A 25,792-nucleotide genomic window follows, 5' to 3' on the forward strand; every position below is an offset into this window, starting at 1 on the left:
ATCTAATTGCATTTATATTACATTAAACAGAATATGCACAATACATCCCTGAATGAATTAAATAATTGAATCAACATGCACACTTGACTGTCATATTGTTTGATGAAACATAACAGCATTTAATCCATAAGGATAATACATACACACTAAGTATATTACTAAATACACATAATTGGTTTCAATCATCAAAGGTGTAAGAAATTTAAACCTGACAGTAGATTGTTCCTATACCATCAATAGGTGGTACAGGGATATTAGTGTGTGGGCCTTTTCCTCATTACTCTCATTAGTCACCACTCAGATGAAAGGATAATTTCCACACCTACTCAGTCTAGACTGGGATACATGGGTTGTATCTGTAAGAATGAATTGTTCAAAAGATAATTATAATGCAGTGTGTGTTTTCAGAAAAATATTTTATATCTGAGAAAACATCTTGCTTACTTCAGGTTTATTACCAGTTCATTCCATTCATACCAATGTAATGTCACCACTTGCACTGCTATAATAAACAAATGCAGGGTAATTGGTCAAACATGGAACGCCAGTTCATGCGCTCATGTCATTGGACTTTGCTTGTCCTTTCTAATGAAAGGAAGTTGCATTGTTTCAGACAAGTCAAATAAGCATCAGTGTCACTCCTAGTCTCCCATCCATCCTCCAGACTTGGCCTGCAGCAGGTGAGTGGAGAGGCAGGGTGGGGCATTGCGCATGCACAGTGGCCGTGGCCCTCATCGCCGTTTATCTTATCGCTTGGTGACAGCTGGACAGGCTTGGCGCAGCATTGGAACGTGAGGAAAGGCTGTCAGAACTTTTTAAGTTCATTCAGCAAACCTAGTTGGAACGGATTGAGCTATTTCACGAATTTAGTCAGGCGATAGCCGGAGACACAATTTTGTCTGGGCGTCGACTGGTCTCAACGCATCCGAGCATCCATCCCTTTCATTGCTAGCGGTCTAGCTAACATCAGTGAGGCGACAGCCATAATCGAGAACGCTGACAACGCGCCGCTAAGATGTCTGGATACCAGGGAAAGAAAAATATACCACGCATTACAGTGAGTAGTGTTTTAAATGCTCATAATTTAACAATTGTGTGTAAAATCTATACCTATGAATAAACTAGCAGTAGGGATTAGACAGCTAGACGGTGCTAGCTGTAGTATCACGCTATCTGAGGAGGAGAGGGTGGGGGGGGGCATTCATACCAATGCAATGTCACCACTTGCTTTGCAATAATTAACAAAGGCAGGGTAATTGGTCATAATTGGAACTTCAGTTCATGCGCCCATGTCATTGGAATAATCGTCAAGACGCTCATTTTATTGTGTGCATGCTATTTTTTAGCCATTCCATATCCTACCATGTTAGACGATTTAGCCTAGCCGACAGGATCAGGAACAAGAATGGATGATTGGGACAAATCTTTTATATTGTCCATCCTTATATTCAGATTGATTCTAATATACTTGTAATGCCTTATTGGTAATACTGTAGCTATAGACTATGGGGATACCACAATATGTGGTAAAATGTGGGGGAAATCCCAGCAACAATAATACAATGTTTTTTTTGGAAAATGTATTCATTTATTGAATACATATGTATTTGTCACAACAATTCGTCTTATCAACCCAAAACAGCAAAGGGTTGATTTGCCATGATGACGTTTAGGGAGGGGGTCATAACCTTAGTAGTTAAAAGGGCAAACACCTTTAATGAAAAGTAGGTCATTGGATTAAATCCATCCTTGCTGTAAACTGTTTTTTTAATTTTTTTTTTTAACTAGGCAAGTCAGTTAAGAACAAATTCTTATTTACAATTACAGCCTAGGAACAGTGGGTTAACTGCCTCGTTCGGGGCAGAATTACAGATTATTACCTTGTCAGCTCGGGGATTCGATCTGGCAACCTTCCGGTTACTGGCCCAATGCTCTATCCACTAGGCTACCTGCCGTGAAGGCCTAACTTTTGTCTGTATGCTGCCATACTCTACATGCAGTAATGACATTTAGGCATAAAAATAACCACACATTTGCGTGCGTTCCTGTCAAAAATATATGAATTATTGAAATAAAATGGTTCTAGAGATCTGTTCCTTTTGTTTCTGCAAGGGCAACATGGAAGGGAGCTGGGATTGGGGGAGGTATTTTCGGGCAGCTGTCGGCTCTCCCTCACAACTGGAGCAGACTTATCTAAGCACCTGACATCTCAGGCATTGCATACAGACGGCTCAATCCCAGAAGGCCCCTGGGCTCTAAAATGACAGCGTGTTGTGGCTTTAAAATGGGGGCAGAGCAATGTGCTGTTTTCCCATCAACTGTACCAGTGGCACCACCTCATTGCGGTGTGGCTGACTCAGATCTTCCATGTGAAACACTTTTACTGAAGCATCCTAGGCCTTGGCCCTGTTACTTGCACACCCCTCTCTCAGCCCACCAAATGCAAAGAGAGAAGCTATGGGATGCTGCTAATGTACATGGCATTGACAGAGTGAGCTGTTGTTCTACTTTTCTATTCCAGTAGTTCCCTTTTGGATGCACCACCTCATCTACTAACAGTGCTATAAAATATAATGGAGATCTTGTCTACAGACTGCATAGCAGTGATTGATATGCAACCCCATGGAAAATAGTAATATACCTGCTATTATAATGACCTAGACCAGGGATGGGCAACTTGCCAGTTAATTAACTCTAAAACATCTTACAAAATTTCACGTATGGCCCCCAAAAGGTTAGGGCTGGCTCTAACTGCATGTGCGGGTATGGATGTGGGTATGCAGACCCGCGAGCCACTGCGGCCCCTGAGTTTAGATTGTTTTGTGGCCCCCACCCCCATCAAAGTTGCCCATCCCTGACCTAGACCTATTGACCAATGTTTGTGGTGTAGCCTAAATATTTCTAGCATTAAACTGTTCTTATAAAAAACAATCAATCTTAACATAATCACTAGTTAACTGCACATGGTTGATGATATTACTAGTTTATCTAGCTTGTCCTGCATTGCATATAATCGATGCGGTGCCTGTTAACCTGTTGAGGACAGACGTTCCGCTAGCGGAACCCCAAGCCAACAGCCAATGGCATCGCACGGCGCGAAATACAAAACCAACTAAAATACCACAATTCAATTTTCTCAAACAATCAACTATTTTACACCATTTTAAAGATAAGACTCTCGTTAATCTAACCACATTGTCCGATTTCAAAAAGGCTTTACAGCGAAAGCAAAACATTAGATTATGTTAGGAGAGTACATAGACACAAATAATCACACACCCATTTTCCAAGCAAGCATATATGTCACATAAACCCAAACCACAGCTAAATGCAGCACTAACATTTGATGATCTTCATCAGATGACACTCCTAGGACATTATGTTATACAATGCATGCATGTTTTGTTCAATCAAGTTCATATTTATATCAAAAACCAGCTTTTTACATTAGCATGTGATGTTCAGAACTAGCATACCCACTGAAAACTTCTGGTGAATTTACTAAATTACTCATGATAAACGTTGACAAAATACATAACAATTTTTTAAAGAATTATAGATACAGAACTTCTTAATGCAATCGCTATGTCCGATTTTAAAATAGCTTTTCGGCGAAAGCACATTTTGCAATATTCTGAGTACATAGCTCGGCCATCACAGGCTAACTAATTTGACACCCACCAAGTTTGGGGCTCACTAAACTCAGAATTACTATTAGAAAAATTGGATTACCTTTGCTGTTCTTCGTCAGAATGCACTCCCAGGACTTCTACTTCAACAACAAATGTTGTTTTGGTTCCAAATAATCCATAGTTATATCCAAATACCTCCGTTTTGTTTGTGCGTTCAGGTCACTATCCAAAGGGTAATGCGCGAGTGCATTTCGTGACAAAAAAAATCGAAATATTCCATTACTGTACTTAGAAGCATGTCAAACGCTGTTTAAAATCAATTTTTATGCTATTTTTCTCGTAAAATAGCGATAATATTCCAACCGGGCAACGTTGTATTCATTCAAAGGCTGAAAGGAAAAAAATGGAGAAGTCTCGTGAACGCGCATCTCAGTCTCACTGTCCCCAGGCTGACCACTTACAAACTCTGCTGTTGTACTTTGCCCAGAGACAGCAGACACCCCATTCCACTTTCTGGTGGCTTTAGAGAGCCAATGGAAGCCTTAGAAAGTGTCACGTTACAGCACAGATGCTGTAATGTCGATAGAGATGCAACAGAAGGACAACAAATTGTCAGACAGTGCACTTCCTGTATGGAATCTTCTCAGGTTTTGGCCTGCCATATGAGTTCTGTTATACTCCCAGACACCATTCAAACAGTTTTAGAAACGTTAGAGTGTTTTCTATCCAAATCTACTAATTACATGCATACTCTAGTTTCTGGGCAGGAGTACTAACCAGATTAAATCGGGTACGTTTTTTTATCCGGCCGTGAAAATACTGCCCCCTATCCCAAAGAAGTTAATTTCTCAGCGAATCACAGCCTATTTTGCAATCGGGTGTTGATTTAACAAGCGCATTCGCGAAACAAGCACTGTCGTTGCACCAATGTGTACCTAACCATAAACATCAATGCCATTCTTTAAAATCAATACACAAGTATATATTTTTAAACCTGCATATTTAGTCAATATTACCTGCTAACATGAATTTCTTTTAACTAGGGAAATTGTGTCACTTCTCTTGCGTTCCGTGCAAGCAGTCAGGGTATATGCAGCAGTTTGGGCTGCCTGGCTCGTTGCGAACTGTGTGAAGACCATTTATTCCTAACAAAGACCATAATTAATTTACCAGAATTGTACATAATTATGACATTACATTGAAGGTTGTGCAATGTAACAACAATATTTAGACTTAGGGATGCCACCCGTTAGATAAAATACGGAACGGTTTCCGTATTTCACTGAAAGAATAAATGTTTTGTTTTCGAAATGATAGTTTCCGGATTTTACCATATTAATCACCTAAGACTTGTATTTCTGTGTGTTATTATGTTATAATTAAGTCTATGACTTGATATTTGATAGAGCAGTCTGACTGAGCGTTGGTAGGCAGCAGCAGGCTCGTAAGCATTCATTCAAACAGCACTTTCATGCGTTTGCCAGCAGCTCTTCGCTGAGCTTCAAGCATTGAGCTATTTATGACTTCAAGCCTATCAACTCTCGAGATTAGGCTGGTGTAACCGATGTGAAATGGCTAGCTAGTTAGCGGGGTGCGCGCTAATAACGTTTCAATCGGTGACGTCACTCGCTCTGAGACCTTGAAGTAGTTGTTCCCCTTGCTCTGCAAGGGCCGCGGCTTTTGTGGAGCGATGGGTAACGATGTTTCGAGGGTGGCTGTTGTCGATGTGTTTCTGGTTCGAGCCCAGGTAGGGGCGAGGAGAGGGACGGAAGCTATACTGTTACACTGGCAATACTATAGTGCCTATAAGAACATCCAATAGTCAAAGGTATATGAAATACAAATGGTATAGAGAGAAATAGTCCTATAATTCCTATAATAACTACAACCTAAAACTTCTTACAAGGGAATATTGAAGACTCATGTTAAAAGGAACCACCAGCTTTCATATGTTCTCATGTTCTGAGCAAGGAACTTAAACATGAGCTTTTTTACATGGCACATATTGCACTTTTACTTTCTTCTTCAACACTTTGTTTTTGCATTATTTAAACCAAATTGAACATGTTTCATTATTTATTTTATTTTATTTTTGTATTATATTAAGTTAAAATAAAAGTGTTCATTAAGTATTGTTGTAATTGTCATTATTACAAAGGGGGGGGGGAAATCGTCCGATGTAATCGGTATCGGGGTTTTTGGGCCACCAATAATCAGTATCGGTATTTGCGTTGAAAAATCATAATCGGTCGACCTCTACTATGCATGTTGAACAGATGAAGATAAGTAAGACAAGATCACTCATGATTTATCAAAGACATATGAAAGAGGATATTGGAACCAATTTGCCTTATTCCCTGCACTCAGGCCTGTTATTTTCCTTTATCTGGTTGAGTGCAAAAATGTGGTCTAATCTGAAGTCAACTGACCCATTTGAAGATAATAGACTGTTAGATCATGCTGGAAGAATTAAGTTTTGTGAGGCCTGTTCAAATCAAAATTTCAAATTTATTTTTATATAGCCCTTCGTACATCAGCTGATATTCTCAAAGTGCTGTACAGAAACCCAGCCTAAAACCCCAAACAGCAAGCAAAGCATGTGAAAGAAGCACGGTGGCTAGGAAAAACTCCCTAGGAAAAACTCCCTAGAAAGGCCAAAAACCTAGGAAGAAACCTAGAGAGGAACCAGGCTATGAGGGGTGGCCAGTCCTCTTCTGGCTGTGCAGGGTGGATATTATAACAGAACATGGTCAAAATGTTAAAATGTTAAAATGTTCATAAATGACCAGCATGGTCAAATAATAATAATCATAGTAGTTGTCGAGGGTGCAACAAGCACGTCCGGTGAACAGTCTTCTGTGCGACCACCACAACTATTAGTGGTAGGCTATAGGTCACTGTCTGAATGTGAAAGTACTCAGGGCAGTGTGCTAGCTAGGGGATACTAACACTCTACATCTTGTGACTGCTGTATGGTCTGGAGAGAGGATGAGCCTCTATCGGCCTCATTAAGGTAGCAACTCAGCCCACGCTCCCTGAGGAAGGCCAGGTGAGAAGAAGGCCTGATGAGAAGTAGGCCAGCCCGAGCCTACAGTAGAATGCTCTCCTCAGATGGAAATGGGATTATTTGTCCTACTCTTAAGTGGATGCTCCTGGTCTTCCATTAACCCATGCTCTACTCTACACAGCCCTGCATCTCAGACTGATCTCAAGATCTGAGCTGTTTGTGATCAGGGTGGAATATGTCATGACTTAACACATAAAGCCTTATTCTATATGAAATATATGACCAATAGCCTAGTAAAAATGGAGAAGCCAAGTGTTATCTGAGTAGTGGTTGCTTTAATAAGGCATTTCTGTTGGGCATTAGCCTAATCTTTGCACTCATTTTTACATTTCAGTCATTTAGCGAGCGCTCTTATCCAGCGCGACTTACAGTATTGAGTGCATACTTTTTTTGTACATTTTCTGTACTCGCATGATATCCACTGAGTATACCAAACATTAGGAACACCTTCCTAAAATTGAGTTGCACCCCATTTGCCCTCAGAACAGCCTCAATTCGTCGGGGCATGGACTCTGCAATTTGTCGAAAGCGTTCCATAGGGATGCTTGCCCATGTTGTCTCTAATGCTTCCCACAGTTGTGTCAAGTTGGCTGGATGTCCTTTTGGTGGTGGACCATTCTTGATACACACAGGAAACTGTTGAGTGTGAAAACCCAGCAGTGTTGCAGTTCTTGACACAAACCGGTGGCACTTACTACCATACCCTGTTCAAAAGGTACTTAAATCTGTCTTGCCCATTCACCCTATTAACAGCACACATACACAATCCATGTCTCAATTGTCTCAAGGCTTAAAAATCCTTCTTTAACCTGTCTCCTCCCCTTCATCTACACTGATTGAAGTGGATTTAACAAGTGACATCAATAAGGGATCATAGCTTTCACCTGGATTCACCTTGTCAGTCTATGTCATGGAAAGAGCAGGTGTTCTTAATGTTTTGTATACTCAGTGTAGAGACATTCTGAGTAGGTGTCGGAATTCCCCTTAACTGTATCACTGGTTTGACAGAGAAAGAAACAGCTCTTGTTGGTTAAGATGATAACTTTGCAGAAAGATCACAAAAATAAAGAAAATTGTGGCCATAAGCCTGTGTCCTTTTGTTTGAATTTTTCCATTTAGATAAAACACTTAAACATATATTGTTGAATACAATTGGGTGTTACTTTGTTTCTGATTTAGCTCTGCTTATGCATTGTTGTTTGGGGTTTCTTGGCAGACAAGACAATGGCCATGTCTTGGCCAAGCCCTAGTGCTCTTTTATATAGGAACGCATACTAAGGACTCTATCCTTGTGTGGAGCTTTTTAGTCCCTTATGGTATGCCTCTGATGTGCTGCTATTCAGTTAGGTTCTGTTGAAGCTCTCCTGGATGGATGGATGTGCTGGGGTTGAGTATTGGCTAGCTTACCTTTCATGCCAAATTTGTCCAATATAAAGTATGCTTTTTAAATCTATCATCAATGGGTTGTGGTGCTCACTGCTATTAAAACAATTAAGTCACAAATTAAATTCTGTCTCTTCTCACAGAGTGATCGTCTTCTTATCAAATGTGGAAAGATTGTAAATGATGACCAGTCTTTCCTTGCTGACATCTATATCGAGGATGGAGTCATCAAGTAAGTCTTATTAGTTCGAGCGCCATTGTTGGCACTTTTGTTGGCTATATATATGAAAAAAAACAGAGTATCTTATTTTGTAATGCCTTTGATCATTTCTGGTCTCTCCCTCTCTTAATACATTTCTTCTCCTCAGGCAAATTGGAGAGAACCTAATAGTTCCTGGTGGGGTGAAGATCATTGATGCCCATGGACGCATGGTGATGCCCGGGGGCATAGATGTGCACACACGCTTCCAGATGCCAGACAGGGGCATGGTGTCAGCAGATGACTTCTACCAGGGCACCCGTGCTGCTTTGGCTGGGGGAACCACTATGATAGGTATGTACTAATGAAATGTTTCATCCCCAATGACACACTTTACAGAAACCCCTAGATTCTGAAATACCGATATCAACCAGCCAAAACATTTGTTACTAATTTACCCTTTGCAGATATTCATGTTGCTTCATAGTTTTGAATATTATGTCTGGCTTCTGTAAAACGCGATAATGTTACTGCTAAGGTGGTTTCGATGACAGTGGTCTGTCTGTCTGTCTGTCTGTCTGTCTGTCTGTCTGTCTGTCTGTCTGTCTGTCTGTCTGTCTGTCTGTCTGTCTGTCTGTCTGTCTGTCTGTCTGTCTGTCTGTCTGTCTGTCTGTCTGTCGGGGGGTGTATGTATGTATGTAGTTGATCATGTGGTTCCAGAACCTGGTGTGAGCCTGGTGGCAGCGTTCAACCAGTGGAGGGAATGGGCCGACACCAAGTCCTGCTGTGACTACTCCCTGCATGTGGACATCACTAACTGGCACAAGGGCATGCAGGAGGAGATGGAGAGCCTGGTGAAGGACCACGGTACGCAACTAACACAATTACACAAACCATTGTCACCCATTCACTCATGTCAGTTGGGGTGGGGGAGCTATGATTTCTACTAAGACTCTCCTTGTGGTTTATTTCCTTCCTGTGACTGTCCTTTCCTCTCCCTTTGCTAACCCTTTGTCTATTGCTACTATTGCTCATAAGTTTTCTATCTTTAGGTGTCAACTCTTTCCTGGTCTATTTGGCTTATAAGGATGTTTTCCAACTTTCCGACTCACAGGTACGATTTGAAGCATTTCAGATTGGTATGATTTACTGCCGACGGATGGAGGAGTCAACATTTGTGGAGGCTTGTGCATGCATTTAAAGTTGTGATTGCACTTTGCGAAAATGCATTGCATGAAATTATATTCTGTATGATCTTGCTTGGTAACACTTTACTTGATACCCAGCGTCATAACCATGTCATAATATGTCATAACCTGTTATAATATGGTTAGAAACACTGTCATGACACATATATTTAGATCTGTCATGACATATATTGTGTTATTTTATGGCTGGTTATGACACCTACATAAGAATGTAAAAACCCACAAAACCTACCACACAAAGCAAAAACATTTCATTACACCATAGTCTGTGTCAACAGTATGTTTATGTTATATCTATTTTTTTGTTGTTGACCATATTAAATGATCATTGTAATTGTGCACACATTGATGTCAGACATGCAGCTTACCCCAATGCTCTGTTGCTGATGACTGGGATGAATGCAGGAACAGATTTCAGGAGCAGGACAAGACCCCCTCTTTTTGACTGATGACTGATATAAGGGCATGCACGTGATAGGCCTATCTGGCTTGTATGAGTATTAAGGTCATAATGCTTTTTGACAGTGTAATAAAGTGTATTTCCTTAGTCCAAGTAAAGTGACACAGTGTGGTCATAATTCTTCATGAGTGTCATAAAGTTATTTAAAATATGATGAATAAAACATGACTATAAATAATTTATTACAACAACAACAAAGGATTTTAGAAACAAACTTTCAAACGAAAGGAAACTTCTTGGCAGGGAAAAAACTAGTTTGAATAAATGTGGGTTTTGACACTTATGTAAGTGTCATAACCAGCCATAAAATAATGCAATATATGTCATAACAGGTGTAAATATGGGTTATGACAATGTTATGACCATATTATGACAAGTTATGACAACTTATGTCAGCTGTTATGACATTAGTTAATGGTTATGACCATGTTATGGCACTGCGTGTCAAGTAAAGTGTTACCCATTGCTTATAAACTCTTTGAAGGCTGAAACCTAATTTGAGATTAGTACGTGTAAAAAGTAGTTGATGTCAATGGGAGATTTGCATGGATTTGTGCGTGCATATCTCAAATTTGGTGACAACAGCACATCACTGCTCCAACAATTATGAGATTATCGAAGCCTTCTTCACCTCTTCTGGAATATCTACTGCTTTCCGACTGCTAGATAAAGGATTGTCTTTCTGTGGGGTGATTGATCTCTCTCACGTGGCACATGTATTTCTGGGAAAGCTTTGTTAATGGCACTGTATTGAGTTTTCCCACTCAGCACAGGCTGGTTAGTGGTTAGGACTGCCACTGGGGATGACTCTTGTAACACGTGCTGAAAGATCGCCTGACAGTTTCCTGTGGCCTATTGCAACGTCAATTCCTAGTTGATTGCCATGTGAATTCTGAGTTGAACCATGTGGTCAACCTAAAGAAGTAGAGTAAATTAATTAATCTATGCATTTAACATTCTCATCCAACATGTCTTGCTCTGACAAAGATCTCCACTAAATGCTTGGACCACCAAAAAAACACATTGTAAATGTCCTCATTGCTAAAGCCCCTTGTTCCCTGGCCTGTGTGTTGAAAGGATGCTTTCCTCTTCCTGTAGATGTACGAGGTGTTCAATGTCATCAGAAACTTGGGAGCCATCGCTCAGGTGCACGCAGAGAACGGGGACATCATTGCCGAGGTAACAGAACTTGTAATAAATCCTATCACCATGTCCCAGTTTGCTGTCTCCACAGGCCAAGCCACTAAAGCTGTTGTCTGATGTGTTTGCAGGAGCAGCGTAAGATCCTGGAGCTGGGCATCACTGGCCCTGAGGGTCACGTGCTGAGCCGTCCGGAGGAGGTAACTACGACCTCTGGCCAAGTGCTGTGCTTCTATTAGTCTTCTACTTGAACTTGAAGTGTGCCTTTGGTTGTTTTACATGGAAAGCAAGAAAGAGGCTATATGATATTAAAGGAGAATGTTGCTTTTTTACAACCAAATCTAAATTTTATATGTAAATCTCATGTTATAGATGGGTCCAAATGGAAGCCCTGAAGCCCTTGGCAAAATAAAATAAGAACTTAGACTCTATTAATTATCTTGTTTGAACAAGTTAGTAAAAAAATATATATGAATGTTGTTTTGTCTAATTAGACCTAATTTGTTATGCAGCTTGTCAGACCGTGTAATGGTTGCTGCAGCCATTCATTCACTAATTCCATCCACTGATATGATTATTAATTGACAGTTTTTTGATTGGCATTCAACAGCAGCCCTGCTTTAGCCTGAGCATGTAAGTGGGCGAGTGTTGAGTGAGGAGCAGAGCGTAATTTGAGCTGATTTAAAAAATGGTGTGCACCTTCTCCCGCTTCAATTTCGCTCTGCTCTGCCTAGCATTTTTTGTTTCCTTTATCACTGTTCTTTTAATTAGGTCTATTTGGTTGTAATTATTTAGCCTACCCCACCCAGAGTAGCATATATCTAGTTTATATTCTACTTTCTAACATTAGGATATGTAGTTTCTATTTTAAATGACAAAATCTATTCAGGGATGTTTTAGGTAGGCAATCCATAGGCTACTGTAAAATGTATTTTTGTTTTTCTTGGAATAGGAACACCATAATATAAATAAATCATTTGAATTATTCTAAAATATCAGAAATTAACCGTAAATAATAAAGGCCAGTATCAGCTTCTTTTCATAAATAAAAGGGAATAAATAATCTGAAACTGCAGCAGTCAAAAGATTTGCGCACAGAAGCAAACGCCAATAAGCTTCACATGCGCATTAAGCATGGGAAATGCGCTTTACAAATTAAATATTATTATTATAATAAAGACAGGTGAGAGAAAGAAAACAAGTAGGCCCTCAGGTCATGACACAATACTGTCATCTGCAGGAGATAATGAGATTTCAATATACAATAGGGACCGGCACAGAGTCCAGTAGGACAGTGCCACAAGGCTACATAGTCATAGGCCTACACTTCACCACTGCTGGAGAGAATACACTAGAGAACGAGTGATGTGGATTTTTTTTAGGGCTGATTCCTGTACCAATTTTTGGCAGTAAAGGAGGCCGATATTTGATATCATTAAATTTGAAAATGTTGATGACAAAATAATTGTATTTGGAAGGTAAATCTCTTGATTAACTAGGTAAATCAAGATGCCATACAATAGGCTTATTCACAGTGCAGGTGAATGCATATTCAATAGAAGTGTGTGCATGCATTGAGTTATTGAGCTTGTTTTGACTGATTGGTGGAGTCTGATGCTTCAGATGACAAATACATCTGTTTGCCTTCCATTTGGGACTGATATTATCCTACTGATCAACAACATTCTCATAGAAGCATCACTACAGCATGTCAAGCCTGTATGGAAGGACATCATAATGGCACTGCTGTTAGTTTGAGAATATAAAATAACATATTCAATGCAAATGGATCCAATGTAACGTCATGATTTGTGATCACAGATGTTTATGAAACTACAATTTGGCATTTTCAGTGATCAGGATTATTGTTTTTTTTAGCTGTCAGGCCTCATCTCGAAACAACTCAGCTGCCAGGATGAAACTCGAAACAACTCAATTGGCTAGTTCAGCTCTCTATCAAGAAATAGACGGGTTATAACTTGATCCTACTGCTACTATTGTATGAGCGACTGTAACTCAGTTCCCATTCACATCTCCTCATCCAGTGTTACCAACTTTGCAGCTAGATTTAGCAAGTTTTCAGACCCCTCCAGCAACTTTTATTGGCAAAAGATTATAGCGAAAAATGTAGCTACTTATTAAGGCTGCCTCAGCGACTTTTGGTTGATTTAGCAACTTCCCTGTTTGTGCACCCATCACTTGCGTCCGATCCCCGCCCTCTTCGCTCCGCCCCTCCCCCACCTCTCAGTCCTCTCCCCGCTGCAGCAGCGAGTCAGGTAATTAAAAAAAATATATTTATTTCACCTTTATTTAACCAGGTAGGCCAGTTGAGAACAAGTTCGCATTTAAAACTGCGACCTGGCCAAGATAAAGCAAAGCAGTGCAACACAAACAACAATACAGAGTTACACATGGAGTAAACAAACGTACAGTCAATAACACAATAGAAAAGTCTATATACAGTGTGTGCAAATGAGGTAAGATTATGGAGGTTAGGCAATAAATAGGCCATAGTGGCGAAATAATAAAAATGTAGTAATTAAACACAGGATAGATGTGCAGAAGATGAATGTGCAAGAAGAGATACTGGGGTGCAAAGGAGCAACAACAAAAAATATGGGGATGAGGTAGTTGGGTGGGCTATTTACAGATGGGCTATGTACAGGTGCAATGATCTGTAAGCTGCTCTGACAGCTGATGCTTAAAGTTAGTGAGGGAGATGTGAGTCTCCATCTTCAGTGACTTTTGCAATTCGTTCCAGTCATTGACAGCAGAGAACTGGAAGGAAACAGATGGCACTGTGATAGACTACATCCAATTTGCTGAGTAGAGTGTTGGAGGCTATTTTGTAATGACATCGCCAAAGTCAAGGATCGGTAGGATGATCAGTTTTACGAGAATATATTTGGCAGCATGAGTGAAGGATGCTTTGTTGTGAATTAGGAAGCCGATTCTAGATTTAATTTTGGATTGGAGATGCTTAATGTGAGTCTGGAAGGAGAGTTTACAGTCTAACCAGACACCTAGGTATTTGTAGTTGTCCACATATTCTAAGTCAGAACCGTCCAGAGTAGTGATGCTAGATGGGCGGGCAGGTGCGGGCAGTGATCGGTTGAAGAACATGCATTTAGTTTTACATGCATTTAAGAGCAGTTGTAGGCCACGGAAGGAGTGTTGTATGGCATTGAAGCTCATCTGGAGTTCAGTTTGGACACCCAAAGAAGGGCCAGAAGTATACAAAATGGTGTCGTCTGCATAGAGGTGGATCAGAGAATCACCAGCAACAAGAGCGACATCATTGATGTATACAGAGAAAAGAGTCGGCCCGAGAATTGAACCCTGTGGCACCCCCATAGACTGCCAGAGGTCCGTACAGCAGGCCTCCGATTTGACACACTGAACTCTGTCTGAGAAGTAGTTGGTGAACCAGGCGAGGCAGTGATTTGAGAAACCAAGGCTGTTAAGTCTGCCGATAAGAATGCGGTGATTGACAGAGTCGAAAGCCTTGGCCGGGTCGATGAATACGGCTGCACAGTATTGTCTTTTATCGATGGCAGTTATGATGTCATTTAGGACCTTGAGCGTGGCTGAGATGCACCCATGACCAGCTCGGAAACCAGATTGCATAGCGGAGAAGGTATGGTGGGATTCGAAATGGTCGGTGATCAGTTTGTTATCTCTGCTTTCGAAGACCTTAGAAAGGCAGGGTAGGATAGATATAGGTCTGTAACAGTTTGGGTCTAGAGTGTCTCCCCCTTTGAAGAGGGTGATGATCGCGGCAGCTTTCCAATCTTTGGGGATCTTAGACGATACAAAAGAGAGGTTGAACAGGCTAGTAATAGGGGTTGCAACAATTGCGGCGGATAATTTTAGAAAGAGGGTCCAGATTGTCTAGCCCAGCTGATTTGTAGGGATCCAGATTTTGCAGCTCTTTCAGAACATCAGCTATCTGGATTTGGGTGAAGGAGAAATGTGGAAGGCTTGGGCAAGTTGCTATGGGGGGTGCAGAGCTGTTGAAAAATGCTTATTGAAATTCTCAATTATCGTGGATTTATCGATGGTGACAGTGTTTCCTAGCCTCAGTGCAGTGGGCAGCTGGGAGGAGGTGCTCTTATTCTCCATGGACTTTACAGTGTCCCAGAACTTTTAGGAGTTTGTGCTACAGGATGCAAATTTCTGTTTGAAAAAGCTGGCCTTTGCTTTCTTAACTGCCTGTGTATATTAGTACCTAACTTCCCTGAAAAATTGCATATTGCGGGAGCTATTCGATGCTAATGCAGAACGCCACAGGATCAAGTGAACCAAGGGCTATATCTGTTCCTGGTTCTACATTTTTTGAATGGGGCATGTTTATTTAAGATGGTGAGGAAAGCACTTTTAAAGAAGAACCAGGTGTCCTCTACTGACGGAATGAGGTCAATATCCTTCCAGGATACCTGGGCCAGGTCAATTTGAAAGACCTGCTTGCTGAAGTGTTTTAGGGAGCGTTTGACAGTGTTGAGGGGTGGTTGTTTGACCGCAGACCCATTACGGATGCAGGCAATGAGGCGGTAATTACTGAGATCCTGGTTGAAGACAGCAGAGGTGTATTTAGAGGGCAGGTTCCTGAGCGGTGTGATGGCTGCGTGGTCCCATGGTGTTTATACCTGCGTACTATTGTTTGTAGATGTGAACGTGGTACCTTCAGGTGTTTGGAAATTGCTCCCAAGGATGAACCAGACTTGTGGAGGTCTCCAATTTTTTTTCTGAGGTCTTGGCAGATTTCTTTTGATTTTCCCATGATGTCAAGCAAAGAGGCACTGAGTTTGAAGGTAGGCCTTGAAATACATCCACAGGTATACCTCCAATTGACTCAAATTATGTCAATTAGCCTATCAGAAGCTTCTAAATTCATGACATCATTTTATGGAATTTTCCAAGCTATTAAAAGGCAAAGTCAACTTAGTGTCAACTGTAAGTATTCAGTCCCTTTTCTATGAGACTCGAAATTGAGCTCTGGTGCATCCTGTTTCCATTGATAATCCTTGAGATGTTTCTACAACTTGATTGGAGCCTACCTGTGGTAAATTCAATTGATTGGATGTTTTGGAAAGGCACACACCTGTCTACATAAGGTCCCACAGTTGACAGTGCATGTCAGAGCAAAAGCCAAGCCATGAGGTTGAAGGAATTGTCCATAGAGCTCCAAGAAAGGATTGTGTCGAGCCACAGATATGGGGAAGGGTACTAAAAAATGTATGCAGCATCGATGGTCCCCAAGAACACAGTGGCCTCCATCATTCTTAAATGGAAGAAGTTTGGAACCACTAAGACTCTTCCTAGAGCTGGCCGCTCAGCCAAACTGAGCGATCGGGGGAGAAGGGCCTTGGTCAGGGAGGTGACCAAGAAACCGATAAACACTGACAGAGAGATGGGAGAACCTTCCAGAAGGACAACCATCGCTGTAGCACTCCACCAAGCAGGCCTTTATGGTAGAGTGGTCAGATGGAAGCCACTCCTCAATAAAAGGCACATGACAGCCCACTTGGAGTTTGCCAAAAGGCACCTAAAGGACTCTCAGACCATGAGAAACAAGATTCTCTGGTCTGATGAAACAAAGACTGAACTCTTTGGCCTGAATTCCAAGCATCACGTCTGGAGGAAACCTGGCACCATCCCTACGGTGAAGCATGGTGGTGGCAGCATCATGCAGTGTGGATGTTTTTCAGTGGCAGGGACTGGGAGACTAGTCAGGATCGATGGAAAGATTAACGGAGTACTATCCCTATGATGAAGCATGGTGGTGGCAGCATCATGCTGTGGGGATGTTTTTCAGTGGAGGCGACTGGGAGACTTGCCAGGATCGAGGGAAAGATTACCGGAGCAGTCCCTGCCACTGAAAGTACAGAGAGATCCTTGATGAAAACCTGCTCCAGAGCGCTCAGGACGTCAGACTGGGCCGAAAGTTCACCTTCCAACAGGACAATGACCCTAAGCACACAGCACACAGGGCCGCCATGCTTCCAGCCCCTAGGCAACTTTTTAGTATTTCGTTTTTTTATGTGTTGTTTCTTACATTATTAGCCCAGATTTTTTTTTGTGTGATTACAGACAGCCGGGAAAAGCTTTTGCCTATCAGAGCGGCGGTAACTCACCAGCATTACCAGCATTACGACCAGGAATATGACTTTACCGAATCAGATCCTTTGTTCTTACCCCCCAGGGCAATTAAACTGATTCCATAGGCTGATCCAAAACACCGCCGGCGGAGAAGAGGTATTCGGAGTGGACTTCTAGGCGCGCACACCACCCGCATCCGAGTATATTGCTCGCTAATGTTCAGTCTTTGGATATTGAAGTTGACGAGCTCAGGGCGAAGATTTCCTTCCAGAGAGACATCAAGGATTGTAACATACTCTGTTTCACAGAAACATGGCTCTCTCTGGATATACTGTCTGATGGGTTCTCAGTTCATCGTGCAGACAGCAATAAATATCTCCGCGAAGAAGAAGGGCGGTGGTATATGTTTCATGATTAACTACTCATGGTGTGTTTGTGATAGCATACAGAAACTCAAGTCCTTTTGTTCACTCAACCTAGAATACCTCACAATCAAATGACGGCCGTATTACCTCCCAAGAGAATTATCTTCGGTTATAGTCACAGCCATGTATATTCCCCCTCAAGCCGATATCACGACAGCCCATAAAAGAACTTCACTGGACTTTATGCAAACTGGAAACCACATATACTGAGGCCGCATTTATTAAAGCTGGGGATTTTAACAAAGCACATTTGAGGAAAATGCTACCGAAGTTCTGTCAACACTTTGACTGCAGTACTTGCGCTGCTAAAACACTTGACCATTGCTACTTCAACTTCCGGGATGCTTACAAGGCTCTCCCCCGCCCTCCCTTCAGCAAATCTGATCATGAATCTGTTTTGCTCCTCCCTTCCTATAGGCAGAAACTCAAACAGGATGTACTTGTGCTAAGGACTATTCAATGCTGGTCTGACCATTCGGAATCCACGCTTCAAGATTATTTTGATCACTGGGACTAGGATATGTTCCGGGTAGCATCTGAGAATAACATTGATAATTACATTGATACGGTAACTGAGTTTATCAGGAAGTGTATAGGAGATGTTGTACCCACTGTGACTATTAAAACCTACCCTAACTAGAAGCCGTGGATAGATGGCAGCATTCGCGCAAAACTGAATGCGCGAACCACCGCATTTAACCATGGCAAGGTGACTAGGAATATGGCAGAATACAAACAGTGTAGTTATTCCCTCCATAAGGCAATCAAACTGGCAAAACGTCAGTATAGAGACAAAGTGGAGTCGCAATTCAATGGCTCAGACACGAGACGTATGTGGCAGGGTCTACAGACAATCATGGACTACAAAGGGAAAACCAGCCACGTCGTGGACACCGGCGTCTTGCTTCTGGACAAGCGAAACACCTTTTTTGCCCACTTTGAGGATAACACAGTGCCATCGACGCGTGCTGCTACCAAGGACTGTGGGCTCTCCTCGACATGAGTAAGACATTTAAGCGTATTAACCCTCGCAAGGCTGCCGGCCCAGATGGCGTCCCTAGCCGCGTCCTCAGAGCATGCGCAGACCAGCTGGCTGGAGTGTTTACGGACATATTCAATCTTTCCCTATCCCAGTCTGCTAACCCCACATGTTTCAAGATGGCCACCATTGTTCCTGTACCCAAGAAAGCAAAGGTAACTGAACTAAATAACTATCACCCCGTAGCACTCACCTCTGTCATCATGAAGTGCTTTGAGAAACTAGTTAAGGATCATATCACCTTTACCTTACCTGGCACATTAGACCCACTTCAATTTGCTTACTGCCCCAATAGATCCACAGACGATGCAATCGCCATCGCACTGTACACTGCCCTGTCCCATCTGGACAAGAGGAATACCTATGTAAGAATGCTGTTCATTGACTATAGCTCAGCATTCAACGCCATAGTACCCTCCAAGCTCATCATTAAGCTTGGGGCCCTGGGTCTGAACCTCACCCTGTGCAACTGGGTCCTGGACTTCCTGACGGGCCGCCACTAGGTGGTGAAGGTAGGAAACAACACCTCCACTTCGCTGATCTTCAACACTGGGGCCCCACAAGGGTACGTGCTCAGCCCCCTCCTGTACTCCCTGTTCACCCATGACTGCGTGGCCACGCACACCTCCAACTCAATCATCAAGTTTTCAGACGACACAACAGTAGTAGGCCTGATTACCAACAATGGCGAGACAGCCTACAGGGAGGTGAGGGCCAAGCATGTAGCGTCATACCCAAGAAGACTTGAGGCTGTAATCAACCAAGTACTGTGTAAAGGGTCTGAATACTTATGTAAATGCAATATTTCAGTTCATTCAATTTAATTAATTTTAGAATAAGGCTGTAACGTAACAAAATGTGGAAAAATTCGAGGGGTCTGAATACCTTCCCAATGCACAGTATTTTGTAAATATTTTCTCTAAATAGTTCACTAAAGTTTATTGCACCATACTGGCCGCTTACTTGTTTTCTTTCTCCCAATCAAAATAATAATAATGCATAATACACACTGTAAGAAATGCAAAAACATGTTTTGAAATAGTATCTGTGTATTTTTTAATTGGAGGCTTTTCATATATATTCCATTCTCCTTTTTCTTCTTTATATTATGTATATATTCCCAGTAATATTCCTTTATGTAATTAAGCTTTTACATGTGTATTTTTCTTTCTTTCTTTATAATAATAATAGTCATAATAATTATATTTAATTCGTAGAGTGCATATCCAATGCTCATATGAAGCTTATTGGTGCTTGCTTCTGTGCACAAATCATTTGACCGCTGCGGTTTTCTATTATTTATTCTCATTTTAAAAAGAAGCTGATACTGGCCTTTAGTTATTTTTTTTCTTCTGATATTTTTGCTTTATTAAATTGATTTATATTATGGGGTTTCTATTCCAAGAAAAACTGAAATACATTTTACAGTAGCTAAAACACCACCTAAAACAGCCTTTAATATATTTGAAGTCCTTCAAAATAGAAACTACAGAAAGTAGAAAATGAACTAGATCTACTGTGGGTGGGGTAGACTAAATAATTACAACCGAGTAGCCCTAATTAAAGAATAGTGATAAAGAAACAATAAAATGCTAGGCAGAGCAGGCCCAGAGCTTGTGGCTAAGCAGTACCAGAGCGAAATTGCAGCGTGAGAGAAGGCTACAGCGACATTGGAGCAGGAGAGAAGGCCAACGCCATTTTTTTAAATCTGTTCGAATTACGCTCTGCTCCTTGCTCCACATTTGTCCACTTACATGCTCTGGCATTCAAAAGCAGCCCTGCTTTAGGCTATCAAAGAACTGTCAATTAATAATCATATCAATCGATCAAATCAGTGAATGAATGGCTGCAGCAACCATTACAGTCTGACAAGCTGCATAACAAATGAGGCCTAATTAGACAAGATAACAATTAAGTCGTTCAAACAAGATAAAATAGGTCATTAAAACAACTTAGTACCTCTTTTGAACGACTTAGTATCTCTTAGTATCTTGTTCAAACAACTTGTTTTTACTAAGTCGTTCAGACGAGACACTAAGTCGTTCAAACTAGATAATTCCTCTTCCAAGAGTTTTCTTGGAAGTTTTCTTTTTTTGCCTTGGGCTTCCGGAGGTCCAGACACTTTCTTTTGCGATTTAACAGTTGTTTTTCTTTTAAATGTACCACAACCAGCGATTCACTTTCTATTCCTCGTTGCGCAGTACAGGGGCTCTGAATAAACATGAACAAAGGCTCCAAAAACATAAAAATATGTCATTTTAGAAACGCAAACGCTCTCAGTATAGTGATGCAGGTCTTTAGATGTTGTACACATGAAATTGTGTCATTCCGAACTTTATCCGCAACATTATATTCCATTTTATTGCGACTCGAGCTATACCTCTCCATCCATTCTAGCAGCAGGTTACACAGTGAATGGAAATGCTGGATGGGGGGAAAGCTTGAGTCACAACGAAATGGAATATACCATTGCGGATAAAGTTCAGAATGACACGATTTAATGTGTACAACTTCTAAAGACCTGCATGACTATACTGGGAGCGTTTGCGTTTTGTAAAATGACTTATTTTAGTGTTTTTGGAGCCTTTGTTCATACTTTTTCGGAGCCCCTGTACTCCACAACGAGGAAGAGAAAGTGAATCACTGGTTGCAGTAAATAAAAAATATAAAAAGTTAAATTGCAAAAATAAGTGTCTGGATTTTTCTATGACATGCTATTTAGAGATTTGGTTGTTAAAAAGCAAACTTCTCCTTTAACAGAACTCACTACAGAAGTAACTGAACAGCGAATGTGTGAGTCAAGTCTCTTGAGTATTCTTTTCCTATGCTTGCTTCTTCCAGAATGCCTAGTCAGCATTTTGGTAAATGCTGCAGCAGTGAAGTAGTCTGTAACTCAACATGAAGGTCACTGAGTCTGGTCTGAACTCCCTTTCTCTGTGTCTGTCTCTGTTGTGTAGGTGGAGGCAGAAGCAGTCAACCGGTCAGTCACTGTGGCCAATCAGACCAACTGCCCCCTCTACATCACCAAGGTGATGAGCAAGAGTGCTGCTGATGTCATCGCCCTGGCCAGGAAAAAGGGTAATAGTAAAGAGAAAGAAGTGTGGTGATGGACTACTGTAACATGTTTTCTTTTGATTGCACTCTGTGGTTTGTGTATAGTAACTACTGTTTAATAATAGTAATGTGTGTGCTTACATTTGTCCTATTTCACCCGTGCGAATTGGAAATTCTTTTTTTGCATACCCCATTGCCCCTGAGAAACCCCCGGAGAGTGTGGTCAGAGCCAAGGATCAGCCATTATTGACGGCGATCCTGAAGCAATAAGGGTTAAGAGGGAACATTGACAGATTTTTCACCTAATCGGCTCAGGGATTTAAACCAGCAACCTTTCGGTTACTGGCTCAGCAGTCCTAACTGCTAGGCTACCCGTCCGTTTTAAGGTACACTAAATGTCAAATCGCACATAAATCATTCCCCTTGTAAATCAGTCCTGCTTTGGAGACAGGGCACAAGCCCTCTGACCTGGTTTTTTGCTGTGTTCTGTGGTACTCTAGGTGCTGTGGTGTATGGAGAGCCTATCTCTGCCAGCCTGGGCACGGACGGAACCCACTACTGGAGTAAGAACTGGGCCAAGGCAGCTGCCTTCGTCACCTCCCCACCCCTCAGCCCTGACCCCACCACCCCTGACTATCTCAACTCACTGCTCTCCTGGTAGGTGCTCCATTTATACTATGTACCTCTACTCAACACAGAAATATGCAGTAATCATGTGTTACTTACACACATCCTCCACCAGAAGGTGATACCGTAAATTCCGGACTATAAGCCGCAACTTTTTTCCCACGCTTTGAACCTCGCGGCTTAAACAATGACGCGGCTAATATATGGATTTTTCCCGCTTTCAATTTTTTTTTCTCAAAAAAAACACATTCTGCGACGTGCTCAGTTTTTGGGCGGCATGAAGCTTTCATTAGACCAATGAAATTGCCGAACAGGTTAAGGTCAAACAGTGACGAGAGCGACAATGAAAACGATCCAATATCGGATGAAGCAATTCTGAGGCTATTCAACTCCGACACCGAAGGAGATGACTTCAGTGGTTTCAGTGCACAGGAGGAGGAAGATAGTGACCAATGACTTTCTTGGTAGGCTACTGTTTACTGCTAATTTTTTATTTTTTGTTACAAGCCGTGTTTCGTTAAAGCCTATTTATTTTTGTTACAAGCCGTGTTTCGTTAAAGCCTGTGTAAAGTTAATTTGTTTCAATGTACCGGTAGGCACCTGCGGCTTATAGACATGTGCGGCTTATTTATGTTCAAAATCATATTTTCTTTAAATTCAGTGGGTGCGGCTTATATTCAGGTGCGCTCAATAGTCTGGAAATTACGGTATGTCATCCTAGCCTCCTGGGACTTCATTTATCAAAAGTAAAACAAAACGTCCAGTTTTCCCGCAAAGGTTGGTATTTATCGATTTTGAACTTGACGGGAAAGTGTGTGTATCTCCACGCAAATACCTTGAGATGTTTCTACTTTTTAAGACTTGAACATGAATTCCCCCCGTGCACATTCTCTCGGGCAGTCTTTGCCACTCTTCACACTTTACTATTCAGTTGATTTAAATAGTAAAGAAAAACAATCCAAATTACTATGCTAAAGTCCCTAAGAGGAGATCGCATAGCAACCAGCATGTCATCTAATATGTTTGTTTAAATTTTATTATATAGGCCTAAATCATAATCAAATTGCAGGACATGTCTCTCCTTTTCTGACATAACTGGTTTGAATTATTCCCGTTACACAACAAATAGTAGGCTACCATTTATCAATCGCTCATTCAATAGCCAAGCTTGCTCAAAAGTAAATAGGCCGTTAACCTCGACAGTATGTGACAGTACGGGTAGGCTACAGTATTGCTGTGCGATAGGATGAGGAGCGCGACATCGTAGCCTAGCCTATTTAATTTCAGATGCTATACCAGGGGTGTCAAACATAAGGCCCGCGGGGGGGTCCAATCCGGCCCGCCGGTGGTTTGAGTAAAAACAATAACAATAACGTTTTATACATTTTTGGGATGGGGAACAAACTCAGTATACTTTAAGATGACTATAATCCAATCAAAACTGTGTAGAAAATGATAATGGACCTACATTCATACAGTTTTTTGACTGTTTCCAGCTCACTAATAATCACAGAAATGAAAGCTAGACAGTCAGGGAGAATTTTTTTAAAGAAATGTACTCACGGGTGATAAATGAGGCCCATGGAAAGTCATATCACTCAAGACAAAACATGCAAACATAAGACCTATGAGTGGAGTGTCTCAGTCTCTCTCTCCCTCCATCCTTTGTTCCTTTCCAGTGGTGACCTGCAGGTGACTGGTAGTGCTCATTGCACGTTCCACACCTCCCAGCGTGCTGTGGGCAAAGACAACTTCACCCTCATCCCAGAAGGCACCAACGGCACTGAGGAGAGACTCTCCCTCATCTGGGACAAGTGTGTGGTGAGGCACACTCTACTGACCTTTTTCTTCTGGTTTTTCTACAATCAAACATACCACAATCAAACATGCTTCTTTCAAATTGATCCTGTCTTTGTAAATAGATATAGATTTTGTAGAATTAACAATCAATTTACTTTCCCCGTTTGTGCCACAGTCATTCATGTCATCAAGGGGTTCTCAGTTGTTCAAGTGAACGTTTGCAGCTGTCTTGTAAGTCAGGAAGTGACAATGCCTTGTCTTCTGATTCCCTTAGGTGACTGGAAAAATGGACGAGAACCAGTTTGTGGCTGTGACCAGCACCAACGCAGCTAAGATCTTCAACCTGTACCCCCGTAAGGGCCGCATTGCAGTGGGCTCTGACGCCGACCTGGTCTTGTGGGACCCAGACGTCACCAAGATAATCTCTGCCAAGAGTCACAACCTGGTGAGAGCCTGGCCAACCCACACTGTACTAACCATATCATAATTGTGGTGTTTATACATGGTTTTAGTCCCACCTACTGTATGTAGGACTCAGTTTGGATCAAACAATTCTAAAACATTTTCATATGAAACATTGAAGCCTTTTTCCTACGAAGCGTTGAGACAAACCATTAAGTAAAATCTACTGACCTGAAATGACTTGTTAGAGAACAGCTCATGCAGACAGGGCCTGAGTTATCCCTCGATGAGTCACCACTTTCTTTCATTTAGAGGAGCTAGCTGGCCACATCAGCACTAGTTTCTCCTGATGATGTCAGCTGAATGCCACAGTTACCATGCTGGCACAATTCATTGAATATATAAGGACCTAGACTAAAGTTCATATGGAAAAGCCTCAAATCTTTGAAATGTTTTTTGGGGTTTGCAATGTGCATGTGAAAGTAGAGTAAATGCTGTCTTTCTCTGTGATTTGCCCTCTTGTACTTTGTCAGTCTATTTGAAACTCTTCTCATCAGACCTCTTCTTTTGCAGGCTGTGGAGTATAATATCTTCGAAGGCACCGAGGTGCGTGGAGCTCCCCTAGTGGTGGTCAGCCAGGGCAAAATAGTGTTGGAAGAGGGCAACCTCCATACCACTGAGGGCTGTGGGCGCTATGTGAGCCGCAAGCCCTTCCCTGACCATGTCTACAGGAGGATAAAGGCTCGCAGCAGGGTGAGTCTGTAGTGCAGTGAAACTGACATTGAATAGAATATAGATTGTTGATTGTTAATTACCATTCTCACTGACAGTGATGAACTTGAACAGCCGAACTGATGCGGTTATCTCATCTGTCTTTCTGTCCTCCCAGCTGACGGAGCTGAGTGGGGTCCCCAGGGGTCTCTATGACGGGCCGGTGTGTGAGAATGTGACACCTAAGGTCATGACCCCGGTCACCTCGGTGAAGACCTCTCCAGCCAAGCTGCAGCAGCAGCAGCAACAGCAGCAGCAGCAGGCTCCCCAGCCCGTCCGTAACCTGCACCAGTCTGGCTTCAGCTTATCTGGTCAGTACAGCTCAACGTTTCTCTCACAGCTCCACATGGAATATCAGTAGGAATAGCATAATACTAAGATGTGTTAAGCACACAAGTATTATCATTTGGCCTGAAATTGTACCATATTGGGTTTGGCAGATGCCAGGAGAACACTACCTGCCCCAATGCATATTGCCAACTGCAA

The 25,792-nt window shown here is 41.9% G+C and overlaps 1 protein-coding gene across 1 annotated transcript in view; it reads left to right on the forward strand.

The window, feature by feature from the left end:
* Positions 1-706: 706 nt before the first annotated feature.
* dpysl2a (dihydropyrimidinase like 2a) overlaps positions 707-25,792 on the forward strand; it is a 28,919-nt gene continuing 3,833 nt past the window's right edge. Inside the window, exons 1-13 of the mRNA XM_045707007.2 lie at positions 707-1,057; positions 8,226-8,314; positions 8,451-8,635; positions 8,984-9,148; positions 9,334-9,395; positions 11,048-11,128; positions 11,221-11,289; positions 21,610-21,730; positions 22,207-22,363; positions 24,013-24,154; positions 24,408-24,578; positions 25,109-25,288; positions 25,425-25,617. Coding sequence (XP_045562963.1) covers positions 1,016-1,057; positions 8,226-8,314; positions 8,451-8,635; positions 8,984-9,148; positions 9,334-9,395; positions 11,048-11,128; positions 11,221-11,289; positions 21,610-21,730; positions 22,207-22,363; positions 24,013-24,154; positions 24,408-24,578; positions 25,109-25,288; positions 25,425-25,617 — 1,657 coding nt within the window. The 5' untranslated portion in view covers positions 707-1,015. The remainder of the gene's footprint in view (positions 1,058-8,225; positions 8,315-8,450; positions 8,636-8,983; positions 9,149-9,333; positions 9,396-11,047; positions 11,129-11,220; positions 11,290-21,609; positions 21,731-22,206; positions 22,364-24,012; positions 24,155-24,407; positions 24,579-25,108; positions 25,289-25,424; positions 25,618-25,792) is intronic.

Source organism: Salmo salar, chromosome 24, assembly GCF_965601325.2.
Source record: "Salmo salar chromosome 24, fSalSal1, whole genome shotgun sequence".
In the NCBI taxonomy this organism is placed as follows: Eukaryota; Metazoa; Chordata; class Actinopteri; order Salmoniformes; family Salmonidae; genus Salmo; species Salmo salar.